Genomic DNA, 12,988 nt, shown 5'->3' with positions numbered 1-12,988 from the left:
TGGCCATTTGGATAATGGGTGCCACCTGTGCCAACCCCAGCCAATGGGGTCGCAGCAGCCTCACCCTATCCACACGCCCACCACAACCTAGTCTCCCTCCACAAGCGTCTGCCACCCACGATCAAAAACAAAACCATCGCCGACCCACTCTCCTTGCTGCCAACCAAGCACGCACAGCCACAGCCATACCACACCAAGTCAAGGAGAAGGTCATGGCCGGCGTGAGCTCATCCAGCGTCGTCGGGCTCAAGCCCGCCGCGGCGGTGCCGCAGGCCGCCTCGGCGGCGAAGCGGGTGCAGGTCGCGCCCAAGGAGCGGGCCGCCGAGGGCCGGCGCGCCGCGCTGCTCGGCCTGGCGGCCGTCTTCGCCGTCACCGCCACCACCGGGTCGGCCAAGGCCGGGATCATCGACGAGTACCTCGAGAAGAGCAAGGCCAACAAGGTCGTCATCAGTTTCTTCATTTATTTCAGAATTGTTGCTTTGTTATTTATTTGTCCGAAAGTGAAAGCTGACAAGATTACATTTGTGGTTTGTGCTACGATGGTCAGGAGCTGAACGACAAGAAGAGGCTTGCCACCAGCGGCGCTAACTTCGCGCGCGCCTACACCGTGGAGTTCGGCAGCTGCCAGTTCCCCTACAACTTCACCGGCTGCCAGGACCTCGCCAAGCAGAAGGTCCTCATCGCAATCATATTCATAGCTCATCTCTCACACAGATGATCTGAAATTCTGAATCCTCATCTGTATACGCCTTGCAGAAAGTGCCGTTCATCAGCGACGACCTCGAGATCGAGTGCGAGGGCAAGGAGAAGTACAAGTGCGGCTCCAACGTTTTCTGGAAGTGGTGATTGGCCGCGAACTGGAGGGACTGCTTGCGGTGTGACGTGATGCCCAAACTGCAGGGAAATTTGGATGTGTGTAATTTACCGTCATTATATTTGTATCATCTCATTTATCTGATCATGCACGAACCTCTTGCACCGGGGAGAGTGAAACTGTAGCATCCTTTCTTGCTTGGTTGACGACTCTTTTCATCGGCTTTATTTAATGACTTCTTCCAAACAAAACGAGGATGAGAAGATTAAGGAAGCTTCAGTCTATTATGAAACTCTACGACAAACCGGTACATGAGAAAAGGAATAAAAAACAAGCCCAAGCCAGCATGTAAACAAAAAGGCTGAGTACATGAGAAAAAGGAAATAAAAAAACACGGGCATCTGTCATCTGTGTTCTTCAGATGGATCCACATTCCTTAAAAAAACCCCGGCGGACGTCGCGCGGCTGTGGGAGCGGATGGCTGAGATTGGAGCGGGGGATTTGTGGGTAGGATGCAGCGTTGCGCCGTTGCCCTTCCGACGGGGGCGGAGAGCAGGGAGCACGGCGACGGCGGCGGACGGCCCCGAGAGGATGGGCGTATCCGAAGCAGGGGTCTTTTTGAACGCAAATATTGTGTGCCGAAGACGGCAGCCGGACGGCGGCGGGGTCGCTGCCGCCGGCGACCTCGGTACTCCCCCGCCACTGTGCTTCCCGTCGTCGCTCCCTCGCCTCTGTGCTTCCAAAAGGCGGTAAAACTCTGAATTTCAAAAGGCTCCTGTAGTCCTGTACTGCTGCTTGCATGACCTGGGTGGGACTAGCCTGAGTTGGGCAAGGACTTCATTAGGTGTATCATACTACTGAATTTCAAGTATTGATGTCTTAAACTATGAAACACATTTTTTTCCGCTTAGTAGCCTTATAATGTTTTTTTTTGCATTAGTTGTATAATCTTTTGCAGATTATGGCATCAGTCTTGGGCTCCAGACCTGCTCAGAACAAATTCAGCAAACAAGAATCTTGGGATTTGTAAATAGCTCCATGAATTTCATGCGATCCCACATTCCCTTCTTACCCAATCCAGGGTCCAAAGGTTGCTGATGTCTTGAAACATATCATTTCATCATGCTGACACAGTTGTCGTCACAAGACATTCTTCTTTGCTTTAATTTGTAATGCACTGGGTCGATTCTTAATAATTTCCTAGGATGAGTTGAACCTTTCAGCATATGCAGGTGCTGCTGTGCAGAAGCACTCTGCAATGTCCTGCTGATCATCTGTTGCTGCAACTGCAACAGGTATGAGTGTATCATCATGCTAAATTATGTCTCTTTGACAATCAAATCGGCACCTGAATCCTTTGAAAGCTAGGAAATCGCCTCCTAATCGCAAGATTTTTTTATTTTTTTAATACGAAAAATTAACGTAATTAATATGCCAGATCTTAGAAATCTCAAAAATATACCCCAGTCGCCTGCCCAATAGACGAAATTCTATTTTTTTCCCGGTCAGTGGACGAAATTTAGTGATTTCGTCGAACCAACGGACGAAATAATGAATTCGTCGGGTCATGAGGCGATCTTATGTAATCCAGACGAAAATGTTGTGGGCCTGATGTTTTCGTCAGCCCGGTGGACGAAATTACCATACTTCGTCGGCCCATGAGACGAAGTAAGCAAATTTAGTCTACCCGTTGGACGAAATCTCCCTGGTATTTGTCATCTCCCGACGCTCTCTCACTCTCTCTCTCCCTACCCTATCTCTCTCTCGGCGGCCGGCGGCGCAGCAGGCGAACGCGCAGGGGAGCGATGCGTGCGCGCAGGCGGCCGGCGGCGCGCGGGCGCGCGGTGCTCAGGCGGCAGGCGGCGCACGGCGCACGGGCGTCCCGGTGGCCAGCGGCACAGGCGCGTGGGCGTCCATGCGGCCAGCGTATTTTTCTGGGCGATACTTTGCAGAGCCGGGCATCAACCTAATCCATCCTGTGACATGCAAAGTTATAGACATTCTGGAGATAAGCCAGAATATGTGCATTTAAACATCCCAAAATATAGCTACTTCTATCATTTAAATTTTATCCTATAATATAGCTATTTCTTGAATCCCCAAGTGGCTTATTTGGTATAAGAGGTCTAAAATGCCTTCCATGCAAATCAATTATGACATGCAGATCTGCATGCAAGGCTACCACCGTTAAATAAGGTATAATTATTCTAACGAGGGGCAATATAGACTTTTAACCTACATTCTTAATCTGTCTGAAAAACTCTAAAAGTAGCTATATTTTGGGACGGAGGAAGTATTTAGTTATGGCATTACGTGATCTAGGAAAAAAAATAGAAATAAAAAGGGCTTTTGATGTGTATCCCTAGTGGCCTTAGCACAGTTGGCTGAGGTTAAATTTTGAACTTGAAAAGCTGTGCATCTCTTCGTTGACTGCAGAATCCTCTCTTGATATTCTTTCTCGCTAAAGTGACTGTGTTCTGAAGCTGCTACCTGCTGGCAGTAGCAGTAGCAGATGAAGCGTCTTTTTTTTTTCTTCAAATGGAACTAAATTTCGTCCACTCGCTAGACGAATTCTCATTTTTCATCTCATGGGTGAACGAAATCTAGATTTCGTCGTACTATTTCATCAGTTAGTTGGATTACTATTTCGTCAATTGGTTGGATTATTTATATTTCGTTCGCTTGGTAGATGAAATTACCCTATTTTGATCTAGTTGGTCGACGAAATCCTTATTTCGTCTACCTAGTAGACAAAATCTCTCTTTTTCGTCCATCGAGCAGATTTCGTCTACTGGGTAGTATATTTTTGAAATTTTACTCATCTAACGTATTAATATGTAATTACGTTAATTTTTTGTATTAAAAAAAATCCTAATCGCAACGCTGAACATTCAGCGCGGCGGCATCTTGTGATCCTCTGCACAGGATCAGTCATCAGTCGCCAGACGGTGAACGGGGCACCGAGACCGCCGGCCGCACACGCCGGCGATGAAATGCATCGCGGCACACGGAAGGATAGCTAGCACGTACGCGGGCTACTACGGCCGTCGCCAGTGCCACCGCCTGCGCTGACGAGGTCCGGGAGCCGGGAGGAGATCAAAGCTAAGCTGCCACGCCCAACCCCGGCGGACGGCGCGCAGCTGTGGGAGCGGATAGGTGGGACTTGAGCGGCGGATTTTTGGGTAGGATGTGGCGTTGCTCTTCCGATGGGTGTGGAGGGCGGGGAGAACGGCGACGGCGGCGGACGGCCAGGACTCGGGAGGATGAGCGTATCCGACCAGGGGTGTTTCTGCAAATAATAGGATCGTGAGTATTAATCGCGATCCAATCTGGAGGGTACTTTGTAAAATGTAAGGGTGTAAATGTATATATATATCGGATCGTGGCAAATTAGGGGTCTGTGTAGATTAGCCGGGGTCTATTTGCAGATATTTGGATAACCGCGATCCAAACCGGGGGCTCTCTGCAAATATTGTGTGACGACGACGGCAGCCGGACGGCGGCGGGGTCGGTTGCGCTGCCGCCGGCGATCCCACTGTGCTTCCGCGCTTCCCTCCGTCGATTTTCTCCAGATCCCCTTGCACGGCGGCGCCGCCTCTGCCAGGCCACGCTACGGATCACGTACCGTAAGGATCAAGCTCGCCGCGGCCATGACGCCATGTCGAAGCCTTCCCGTGGAGATTTGAGATGGAATTTGGAAGCTAGAATAATTTGGAAATCAAAGAAGGATCCGTCTCTGCCATTTCGAAGCCGAGGAACGGAAATGAAATCACCCGCTCCGGCAGCCTTCGTCGCAGTCATTAATCCCCTTGCCCTTCTCCCCCGGCGCCGACAGGCTCCGCCACCGCAGGACGGCGCCAACCACTCACGCTGGCCAGAAGTGCGCGTAGCAACCAATGGTGCAGCGCAGAGGCGAGCAGCGTAGACATCCCAAGCTCTTCAGAAGCGACTGATGAAAAGATGACAGTTTCACCTGAGAGTTCAGCTGCATCCGGAGCTGCACGGACCTCAGCCCGCCCAGCACTGGCCTTAGCTTCTTCAGCCTCCCTATAGATTTCCAAATGGGCCGCCCGGCCCTAGCCCGGTCCTAGCACGAAATGGCACGATGCTTGTTCCGTGCCGTCATGCCGAACAGGCAGCTCAAGCTCGGCATGACGACCGTGCCGGACCGGCACGGTGGCACGGCAGGCACTAAAGGTCAATGACCACTCAAACTGAACAACATAAGTTATTCATCTTCAAAAGAACAACATATTTAACTTCAACAGATTAAAATCATCTTAAACTTCAACTTCACAAAATCACAGATCAACATCACAGAGAGAGACAGGAGATTATAACTTATAAATTTGAGCTGGTGCAATGGCTGCCTCATTAAAAACCTATCTAGGTAAAACTCACACCTCATGAAAAAATCCTAGATAGGAAAAAAAGAATACAACCCAGCTCAATCAAATTGTAGTTCAAGACTTCAAGTCTTTTTTTTGCCCCTTTTTTGAAACATTCTCATAAATACGCTCCTGGCAGAACCATTTCAAAATCTGAACCCTCAGCTTGGCGCCATCCATGCTGGTGCCAAGCTTACACGTCTCGGCGCCAGCCATCCTGGCGCCATGGTCCATGCACAGCTGCTAACGTGGACGCCGATGTGGCGGGGGCTTGCCGCCATCCATCATGGCGTCAAGCCTTGGCGCCAGCACCAAGCTTGCCGCCGTACATCTTGGCGCCAAACAATTTTCCCCGTACCTCTTGGGTTCGAATAAAACAAATATAATTATTCCGAGGAGTGTGCAACAAACTATGCTGCGGTTCAACTGGCTAGGATATGGGCTTCTTATCCCTGTGTTGAAATTTTTTTTCTACATTTTATTTTTTTCTCTGAAGGGTGGACGTTTGGAAAAGCAGGCATTTGGCTTAACATTCAGTGAAATTTGGGACAGCCTGATAACAATGTCTAGCTCGCAAAAAGGTTATGCGATTGCTAACTAAATCGATGAATCATTACAGTGCATAAATCACAAACTAGATTATGCAACGAGAGCTTCGATCAGCTTTCAGTGGCCCATGCAAATAAACCAAATTAGGACCGTGCCGCTCCAATTTCCAACGGCCAGCAGATTCACAGTAGCTAACTAGCTAGTAGAACAAATTAAAATTATTCTGAGTGATTTGATACAAACTATTATATTTTTTTGAATCATCAGATTCAAAATTAAAGTTCCCATAGGATTCCTTCTCCACTTTTGTTTATAAAGATATCCTTACAATGCATGAAACATGAGAAAAATACAAGTGAAGATTCTTTCAGTCAAATAAATCGACAAAAAAGCGAATACCTGTCAGTCTAACCGTACTCGTACGCGAACATGCATGTCACGCCAGCTAAAAAGAATCAAAACTTGGCCTCTGGGAGGGAGTAAAAAAATAAAATGTAGAAAAAAGATTCAACATAGGGTTTGAACTCAATTCTCCACATCATAGTTAGTTGAATCATAGCATAATTTGTTGCATATTTCTCGGAATAATTATATTTGTTTCATTCGAAACCCAAGAGGTACGGGGAAAATTGCTCGGCGCCAAGATGTAGGGTGGCAAGCTTGGCGCCAAGATCCACGGTGCCAAGGCTTGGCGCCATGATGGATGGCGCCAAGCTCTGGTGTCCGCGTCAACAGCTTCTGCGCATGGACCTTGGCGTCAGGATGGCGTGTAAGCTTGGCGCCAGCGTGGATGGCGTCAAGCTGAGGGTCCAGATTTTGAAATGGTTCTGCCAGGAGCGTATTTGTGAGAATCTTTCACAAAAAGGGCCAAAAAACAAAAAAGTCGGTTATTATAGGCCAGTGTTACACTTCTGAATTATCAGCGACATCTAGGTACAAATTAGCAAAACTTTCCTCAAGTTCTTCATCCTCCACTAAGTTCTGAAATCTTGCTTCTGCAGCCTCCCAATCTTTGACGCAAGAAAGCATCTCGACCGTCTCCGGTTTCAATCGACGCCGCCTCTCCTCGATGATCCTACCAGTAGTGCTGAAAACAGATTCTGATCATACTGTGGAAACAGGAACAGAAAGAACATCTCTAGCTAAGATGGACAGAACTGGATAAGTTCTTTTATGCTCATGCCACCAAGATAAGATGTTGAAGTTATCATCAAAATGGGTGACAGTGTCACTGTCCAAGTAGGTAGAGAGTTCATTGCCAATACCCATACTAGTTGCAGTAGTGCTTGCTGCTTGCATTTGCAGATGACCTTCTAGATAAAGCAAGAGGCAAAGAGGGAGGAGGGGTGGAGAAAGAAGCATCACGTAGTAGTTTTCAGGGCCTAAACCTTGTTTGGGAAAAATTATGTCTGTGATAAACTAGTATTACAAACGGCGTTTTTTTAAAAAAAATCCTTTGTCATATATCATAGATGATTTTTTTTGTGAGTACAATCTAAAGCGTATATACCAAACTCTAGTTCTCTGTTAAAAAAAAGAACCACCCATTCCACTATCTTATATTATCGCCTGATATCTTGATCAGTGACTCCATCCTTTGTTGTGGGCGATCGAGATCTTGAATTGTCATGAAGCGACTCTGAGTTATTTATTCTGCAGCTTATTAAACTGCACTGTGTCAGCAATCCCATCTTTGTTGTGGATCGAGAGATGCCATCTTGATTGTCAACAGGGGAACCAGGTGGTTTTGATTTTTCTAGGTTCATAGATATTATTAGGTAAAATAGGCATCTTGATCCCTAAACTTTATACAGAGGGTCAACTTCATCCCTCAACTTTCAAATTGGTCAATTTAGTCCCTCAACTTTTATTTCTGGGCCAAACTCATCCTTGTGTTGATACGTGGCTCCAAATTGGTATGAAACTGATACAAAAGGTCCATTTTACCCTTAGTTATTTTCTCTTTTCAATTTTCACCTTTAGAATTACAATAACGTATTTTTCAAAATAAATATGAGGATGCATATGTTTGCGGAGGGAGTATGAATGCATACATGGAGCATGTATAACGTACCACGAGTATGTGAGCACATGTTGATTTTAGAACATGCCTACACGCAAAACTAAACAAGAGTGACAGATGAAATTGTTCCGAGGAGCTATCTTGGTGCCGTACATCTTGGCGCCAAACAATTTTTCCTGTACCTCTTGGGTTTCGAATGAAACAAATATAATTATTCCGAGGAGTATGCAACAAACTATGCTGCGGTTCAACTGGTTAGGATATGAGCTTCTTATCCCTGTGTTGACTTTTTTTTCTACATTTTATTTTTTTTCTCTGAAGGGTGGACGTTTGGAAAAGCAGGCATTTGGCTTAACATTCAGTGAAATTTGGGACAGCCTGATAACAATGTCTAGCTCGCAAAAAGGTTATGCGATTGCTAACTAAATCGCAGAATCATTACAGTGCATAAATCACAAACTAGATTATGCAACGAGAGCTTCGATCAGCTTTCAGTGGCCCATGCAAATAAACCAAATTAGGACCGTGCCGCTCCAATTTCCAACGGCCAGCAGATTCACAGTAGCTAACTAGCTAGTAGAACAAATTAAAATTATTCTGAGTGATTTGATACAAACTATTATATTTTTTTGAATCATCAGATTCAAAATTAAAGTTCCCATAGGATTCCTTCTCCACTTTTGTTTATAAAGATATCCTTACAATGCATGAAACATGAGAAAAATACAAGTGAAGATTCTTTCAGTCAAATAAATCGACAAAAAAGCGAATACCTGTCAGTCTAACCGTACTCGTACGCGAACATGCATGTCACGCCAGCTAAAAAGAATCAAAACTTGGTCTCTGGGAGGGAGTAAAAAAATAAAATGTAGAAAAAAGATTCAACATAGGGTTTGAACTCAAGTCTCTAGGATAAGAAGTCCACATCATAGTTAGTTGAACCACAGCATAATTTGTTGCATATTTCTTGGAATAATTATATTTGTTTCATTCGAAACCCAAGAGGTACGGGAAAAATTGCTCAGCGCCAAGATGTAGGGTGGCAAGCTTGGCGTCAAGATCCACGGTGCCAAGGCTTGGCGCCATGATGGATGGCGCCAAGCTCTGGCGTCCGCGTCAACAACTTCTGCGCATGGACCTTGGTGCCAGGATGGCATGTAAGCTTGGCGCCAGCGTGGATGGCGCCAAGCTGAGGGTCCAGATTTTGAAACGGTTCTGCCAGGAGCGTATTTGTGAGAATCTTTCACAAAAAGGGTCAAAAAACAAAAAAGTCGGTTATTATAGGCCAGTGTTACACTTCTGAATTATCAGCGACATCTAGGTACAAATTAGCAAAACTTTCCTCAAGTTCTTCATCCTCCACTAAGTTCTGAAGTCTTGCTTCTGCAGCCTCCCAATCCTTGACGCAAGAAAGCATCTCGACCGTCTCCGGTTTCAATCGACGCCGCCTCTCCTCGATGATCCTACCAGTAGTGCTGAAAACAGATTCTGATCATACTGTGGAAACAGGAACAGAAAGAACATCTCTAGCTAAGATGGACATAACTGGATAAGTTCTTTTATGCTCATGCCACCAAGATAAGATGTTGAAGTTATCATTAAAATGGGTGACAGTGTCACTGTCCAAGTAGGTAGAGAGTTCATTGCCAATACCCATACTAGTTGCAATAGTGCTTGCTGCTTGCATTTGCAGATGACCTTCTAGATAAAGCAAGAGGCAAAGAGGGAGCAGGGGTGGAGAAAGAAGCATCACGTAATAGTTTCCAGGGCCGACCATCGTCTAAACTAAACCTTGTTAGGGCAAAATTATGTCTGTGATAAACTAGTATTACAAACGGAGTTTTTTTAAAAAAAATCCTTTGTCATATATCATAGATGATTTTTTTGTGAGTACAATCTAAAGCGTATATACCAAACTCTAGTTCTCTGTTAAAAAAAAAAGAACCACCCATTCCACTATCTTATATTATCGCCTGATATCTTGACCAGTGACTCCATCCTTTGTTGTGGGCGATCGAGATCTTGAATTGTCATGAAGCGACTCTGAGTTATTTATTTTGCAGCTTATTAAACTGTTGTGTCAGCAATCCCATCTTAGTTGTGGATCGAGAGATGCCATCTTGATTGTCAATAGGGGAACCAGCGGTTTACTCTTTACTCCCTTCGTTATAAATTGCAGGTGGTTTTGATTTTTCTAGGTTCATAGATATTATTAGGTAAAATAGGCATCTTGATCCCTGAACTTTATACAGAGGGTAACTTCATCCCTCAACTTTCAAATTGGTCAATTTAGTCCCTCAACTTTCATTGGTATGAAACTAATACAAAAGGTCCATTTTACCCTTAGTTATTTTCTCTTTTCAATTTTCACCTTTAGAATTACAATAACGTATTTTCCAAAATAAATATGAGGATGCATATGTTTGCGGAGGGAGTATGAATGCATACATGGAGCATGTTTAACGTACCACGAGTATGTGAGCACATGTTGATTTTAGAACATGCCTACACGCACCGAGTTGTATATATACCAAAAGAATATGAGTAAATACTTGTTTGAGTATATATATTTTGCCTATCTATGAGCACATGCATAAATGACTTTAAAAGTACGGGTAGATACACTTTTTAGAAACCATATTTTGTGTCAGTTTAAAAAATATATTATTACGTGTATGTATTAAGGGAGCATGAGCATATACATGTTTGACCTAAATGAGCTAAGGGTAAAATGGACTTTTTGCATTAATTTTATGCTAATATAGAGCACCACATCAACACAAGGACGAGTTTGACCTTAAAAATGAATGTTGAGGGACTAAATTGGTCAATCTGAAAGTTGAGGGAGGAAGTTGACCCTCCGCGCAAAGTTCAGAGACCAAAGTACCTATTTTGCCATATTATTATGCATATATTCCCTCCGTGCAAAGGCCAAAGTTCCAGTTAGAGGGTTTGGTGGGTGTAGCCTGATCAGCCACTCGTATCAGATCTATTCCCTTGCGTGCTTCAAATAATTAAGATTCTCAATATTTACTGCCAAAGAAGGTGCAGCACTCTGATCTAGAATGAAAACAAAGAGAATGGACCTTACGGCTATATAAGGGTGCGTTTGGTTGCATGCACCACATGATGCATGCATGGATGATCCTGGATAGGGTGGTTCAACCAATTTGCTTGTATCATATGGTTAACTCTAATTAGTAGAATAATGTATTAAGTGGGATGGTCTCATTCTGGATGAGTTGGCCCAATTCACCCAACCAAACAAAAGGATATTATTATTTTGAATCATTTCATACATGAATCAAATGATACAACTAACCAAACACACCCTAAGTATATATTCATTGGTCCATCCATCCCCTTCATCCCGCGGTCGCTGCCATGGCTGAGAACGATCTGCCCAAGAAGCTTGTCCAGAGCGGGCTGCGCCCGGAGTTGATGCCGCAGCATGTGGCCTTTGTGATGGACGGGAACAGGCGGTGGGCGCTGGCGCGGGGCCTGACGACGTTGGAGGGCTACGAGGCCGGTACAGACACGCTGAAGAAGATAGTGGAGCTCTCAACCGCCTGGGGCATCCGCGTGATCACGGTGTTCGCCTTCTCGCAAGACAACTTCAGACGCCCCCAGGCAAGTGGCTGATCTCTATCGCCGGCTAGCTTCTTAATAATCGGCCAGATCTTGCGCTTACACGGCTCTTGCCTGCAGGAGGACGTCAACTACACGCTGGAGTCGATCGAGCGGGGCATCCGTGATACCATGGACGTGTACGCGAGGTGAGCACTCACACACCACATAATTACTTAACTTGGTACCAACACTTCAACTGATCTTAGTTTGTTGTGTACAGGAAAGGATTTCGGGTGCATGTCGCCGGTGATCGCTCAAGAATGCCAACTTCTCTGCAGGACGTTGCTCGTGAAGCTGAGGAGATGACCAGGAACAACTCGCAGTACCATTGCATAATCGCTGTCTGCTACAGCGGGCGGTGGGACATCGTGCAAGCGTGCCGGGAGCTCGCCACCAAGGTGCAGGACAACATGCTCCGGCCGGAGGACATCGACGAGGAGATGCTCGCCGGCCACCTCTCCACGAACGCTCTGGGAGAGTTCGGTTGCCCCGACCTTGTCATCAGGACAAGCGGCGAGCTGAGGCTCAGCAACTTCTTGCTGTGGCAGTCGGCCTACGCCGAGCTCTACTTCAGCAACACCTTGTGGCCTGATTTTGGGGAGGATGACTACCTCCAGGCGTTGAAGGACTTCCAGAGCAGAGAACGCCGGTTTGGCCAAAGAAAATCATCCCAACAGGAGTAGAGGTGTGGTATGCTTAAACGATCTGAAATGTAAGCGAGATCTTCTCAATGCTAGCAAGTTGCTTCCGAATAAAAAGAGGATGTGTGGTTGTTGACGGAATACTGAAAGGTTGTTCAAGAAAAAGGGATCTAGTAACAGTTAGTCCTGTTTAAGTTGGAGTGTTTCCTTAGTCGTTGTCTGCGTCTAGATAGTCCTGTTTAAGTTGTTGCAGTTCACCACAACAGCCTTGTTGTGTTGCCAACGGGGCTATCGGTTGGGCTGGGGCCCCGGCGGTGATTTTTGGGCCCTGGCCCGCGTGTGTGGCGACAAGAGTGCCGGCAAAAATGTGACGAGCAAGATGGGCCATGGTCGTGATATATGTCGTCGTCACATACTGCAACTGCGCAGTAATATAATCTCCGTTCGCATTACATTTTTTCAAGAGTGTGAGCGTCAAATACCTAGAGACGTGACAAATCGAAGACATAATACCATAGTAGTAATACTTTATTATCATGCCATAGCATTCCAACGACTTTATCACATTACACACCATGCATTACATTGATGGGAAAGTGCCTTCTGCGGTTCCTAACCCCTATTAGTACCGGTTGTGCAACCGGTATTGCTACTTTGGTACTAAAGAGAGCTTTAGTACCTAATACGAAACATAGCAATTCAAAATTGCAGCTTATTTTAAAAATCACAAATATGAGCTCTAAATAACACCTGCATATAAAGAAAAATTTCTCCATTGTAAATTATTTTAAAAATCACAAATTACTCTAGCTCTAAAGCATAAAACTTAATATACGAACCATGTATCAAGGGAGGACGAAGTTTCTAACCTTTAGAACACTTGAATGAGTGAAATTCCCACGAAATGGTCAAAAATCTGGCAGCACCTCCCCTATTTCACCAT

The 12,988-nt window shown here is 45.5% G+C and overlaps 2 protein-coding genes across 2 annotated transcripts; both read left to right on the top strand.

The window, feature by feature from the left end:
* The first annotated feature begins 86 nt into the window (after positions 1 to 86).
* On the top strand, positions 87 to 1,046 carry LOC101759541 (photosystem I reaction center subunit N, chloroplastic). The gene is made up of 3 exons (XM_004977122.3): positions 87 to 440; positions 548 to 673; positions 757 to 1,046. Exons 1-3 carry the CDS (start codon positions 213 to 215, stop codon positions 844 to 846), a joined length of 444 nt encoding a protein of 147 aa, XP_004977179.2. The 5' UTR covers positions 87 to 212; the 3' UTR covers positions 847 to 1,046.
* Positions 1,047 to 11,134: 10,088 nt separating this feature from the next.
* LOC101775901 (dehydrodolichyl diphosphate synthase 2) lies at positions 11,135 to 12,239 on the top strand. The gene is made up of 3 exons (XM_004978241.2): positions 11,135 to 11,404; positions 11,483 to 11,550; positions 11,625 to 12,239. Exons 1-3 carry the CDS (start codon positions 11,159 to 11,161, stop codon positions 12,085 to 12,087), a joined length of 777 nt encoding a protein of 258 aa, XP_004978298.1. The 5' UTR covers positions 11,135 to 11,158; the 3' UTR covers positions 12,088 to 12,239.
* The last annotated feature ends 749 nt before the right edge of the window (positions 12,240 to 12,988 follow it).

The sequence above is a fragment of the Setaria italica genome, chromosome VII (genome assembly GCF_000263155.2).
Source record: "Setaria italica strain Yugu1 chromosome VII, Setaria_italica_v2.0, whole genome shotgun sequence".
Lineage (NCBI taxonomy): Eukaryota > Viridiplantae > Streptophyta > Magnoliopsida > Poales > Poaceae > Setaria > Setaria italica.
The sequence above is the reverse complement of the archived record's forward strand: the minus strand, read 5'-3'. Positions and strand labels throughout refer to the sequence as shown.

What these genes read in the sequence shown, in the direction of transcription:
- LOC101759541 (XM_004977122.3), top strand. Translation starts at nt 213, where the DNA reads ATGGCCGGCGTGAGCTCATCCAGCGTCGTCGGGCTCAAGCCCGCCGCG. An exon ending in AGAAGAGCAAGGCCAACAAG is followed by an intron (nt 441 to 547) that starts GTCGTCATCAGT and finishes TACGATGGTCAG; the next exon opens with GAGCTGAACGACAAGAAGAG. An exon ending in AGGACCTCGCCAAGCAGAAG is followed by an intron (nt 674 to 756) that starts GTCCTCATCGCA and finishes TACGCCTTGCAG; the next exon opens with AAAGTGCCGTTCATCAGCGA.
- LOC101775901 (XM_004978241.2), top strand. Translation starts at nt 11,159, where the DNA reads ATGGCTGAGAACGATCTGCCCAAGAAGCTTGTCCAGAGCGGGCTGCGC. An exon ending in ACAACTTCAGACGCCCCCAG is followed by an intron (nt 11,405 to 11,482) that starts GCAAGTGGCTGA and finishes TCTTGCCTGCAG; the next exon opens with GAGGACGTCAACTACACGCT. An exon ending in ACCATGGACGTGTACGCGAG is followed by an intron (nt 11,551 to 11,624) that starts GTGAGCACTCAC and finishes TGTTGTGTACAG; the next exon opens with GAAAGGATTTCGGGTGCATG.